The sequence below is a fragment of the Monopterus albus genome, unplaced genomic scaffold (assembly GCF_001952655.1).
Source record: "Monopterus albus unplaced genomic scaffold, M_albus_1.0 scaffold4.1, whole genome shotgun sequence".
Lineage (NCBI taxonomy): Eukaryota > Metazoa > Chordata > Actinopteri > Synbranchiformes > Synbranchidae > Monopterus > Monopterus albus.
The window spans coordinates 1645494-1648088 of record NW_018127884.1 but is presented as its reverse complement, the minus strand read 5'-3'; the positions used below and the strand labels follow the sequence as shown (position 1 = coordinate 1648088).

The 2595-nt window shown below is 41.1% G+C and overlaps 1 protein-coding gene across 1 annotated transcript in view; it reads right to left on the bottom strand.

Moving 5' to 3' along the window:
• Nucleotides 1-967: 967 nt before the first annotated feature.
• The window catches only part of LOC109964526 (protein diaphanous homolog 3), a 170432-nt gene continuing 168804 nt past the window's right edge, over nt 968-2595 (bottom strand). The window contains exon 29 of the mRNA XM_020607896.1: nt 968-1020. Within this exon, the coding sequence (XP_020463552.1) occupies nt 983-1020 (38 nt within the window). The 3' untranslated portion in view covers nt 968-982. The remainder of the gene's footprint in view (nt 1021-2595) is intronic.

The window sequence follows — 2595 nt, the reverse complement described above, 5'->3', positions numbered from 1 at the left end:
TTTTCATGACAGGTTGTCAAATAAAGTAAAATTATTGTAAAACAATTTGAATGTAGATGAGATTCATGGACCTGCCTGAACAGCTGCTCTCTAGAAAGATCTTTAACCAAGGCATTTTGTGTGGGAGAGTCCCAGACAAGGGAGGTGGCATGATACATTTATTTTCTATTATTTGATTTCTGGAGTTACACTTTTTAGAAAAGTAAAATTTTTTATGAGTTCTCCTAGCTGGTTGATAACATGTGACTGTGATGGAGACACACGGCCTGTAAACCAATCAGTGCTCCAGTTCTTTTTTCTCTGAAGAAAACAAAGATCTCTGTTTTCAAAGTATTGTTAAATGAAAGACGCTATGTTTTGATCTGAGAAATGTTTCACCGCTGTAGTATTTTGGTGTCTCCTATGTTTTGTGAGTTGGGCACTTATACTGTGGGCGTATGACTCAAAAAGATGGCTCAAACGAACAGCAGAAGTTTTAAAAAGCACAATTCTCAAGATTTAAGTAATTTTTGAGGCCTCAGATTTGGAAATATCAAGGCTGTTGTGATAGATGTACTGTAGAGTGTATCCTTATATAAAGCACTTTCACAGATAGGCCATAACACTACATGACACTAGGAATTTAACACAATCAGACAGAATTCTAAAAAGATCCTTTTCAGGGGAAACGGGATTGAAGCCTTCAAGAAGACGTGTGACCTACTTGGCTTAACTTGCCTTTGTTCAAGTTTGGTCTCGGAGCCAGCTGTGACACGTCTGCTGCTGTCAACTGGAATCATGGGATGTAGGGCAGACAGATGAACAGGAGACAGTCTGCATATATGTGTGTGCTTCTCCAGCTTGTCGGCGTAGGCGAAGATGGCAGCTTTAAGTGCTGCATGTCTGTGCGCAGCCCGGCCACCTGGGAACACCCTGACCATATGCGCAGTAATGTTGGCAGACAAGCAGTGTTAACAACAGGAGAAAGGCCAGTCAACTCTGTTCACTTGGTCTGGCTCAGCTCCTGGAGTCTGACAGCACCTGGAGACAGCAAGTACAATATACACATCATACATGTAGTGTACACTAATGAGAATACACAGAATTTTATAAGAACTTACATTTCCTCCATGCGAATGGGTTTCTTCAAGTGGGATTTGGTTAAAGCTGAACTTTTGTGCTTTTTTTTTTGACTTGCGGTGTCAATTAAATCCACAAAGAGACAATTCCCTCTTGAGTGATTTTAATATTGGGCAGAGAAGTATTTGCCCATTTGCAAGCTTGACATGGTGAAAAGAAATTAATCTGCTTCTCTAAACCACCAAATGTTTTCCTTCATCAGTGTGAGCACAGTACATGTACATAAAAATCCCCATATGGCTAAGAAAATGGAGCCTTCAGGGACTTAGCACAGAATGCACTGTAAGCCAAAAGCATTATGTTTTCAGTCCTCTGTAAATTGCTTTTGTGCATTGAAAATATTCATCAATTCTATGTCAGGAATTGTTTTTGCCGCCCTCGAGTCTCCAATCACTGGCTGGGTGTTTTATAGTAATACTATGTTCCTTATCTGTCATGACTTTTTAACATACTGGAAGAGGCACTGTAAATGAGCCTGGGTTCGTCTCTGCAGCAAAACAAAGCTTCCCGCTTTAATTGGAGCTCAGTATATGAGGAATAAAGCAACTCGCAGTCACTGTGCTGTCATTCATCTAAGGCCATGTATGTGAATTTTATTTCACAAAATGCTTAGTATTTTGTCCTCTGGTCTAAATAATATTTAAATGGGGAGTTGAGACTGCAGTAAAGCTAGATGACAGAATGGTTGGCTGCCTTTTGAAACAGGAACACTGCCAGCAAGCAAATATGACAAAGAGTGAAGCCAGTGTTTGGGTTTCTTTCTTTACTGTATATATGTAAATACCATCAACCCACTCAGCATCGTTAATGATTAAGCACACCAAGGAAACATATCAAAGATATGTCTGATTATTTTTCAACCACATATCTTTTTGAAGATTGCAAAAAAAAAAAAAAAAACCTGACTCGCTACAAAGTGAAATGAAAAAAATGAAATGCACCATCCAACCTGTTTCAGCTACAGATAAGGTCTTAGCCATCACTGTGCTAGAAGATGCCTGTGGTAGTTTGATTCTTGAGATGGACTGTACATTGCTGTGATTTCAAACGAGTGGGAGACTGGTTGTTCCCAAAGCAACGCTGGAGCTGACTCAGACACTCTAACCCCGGTGCCCCAAATCACACGGCAGTGTTATGTGCCAGAGGATACAATCACGGAAACACATCAAAGTTCAGTCTCTGGAGCTGGTCTGCTCGCATGCATGTCTACAATATGGGCCTTCTACACACACAAACACATTCATCGAATCACTGACTAATTAGACACGAATACTCTATAGGATGACTCATAATGAAAGAGCAATTAGACCTCTCTATCACTGGCTCTGAACCAAATGTGGCTTTGACTTTTATGCCATGCTGCTTTCAGCATCTGCAGGCTAACCACACGTCGGTTTGTCTGACCCGACTGCCAGACCTCAGGGAGAATCAGTGGGCTTCCTGCCCACCTCGCTGTCAGTACCTTCCCTCCCTCCT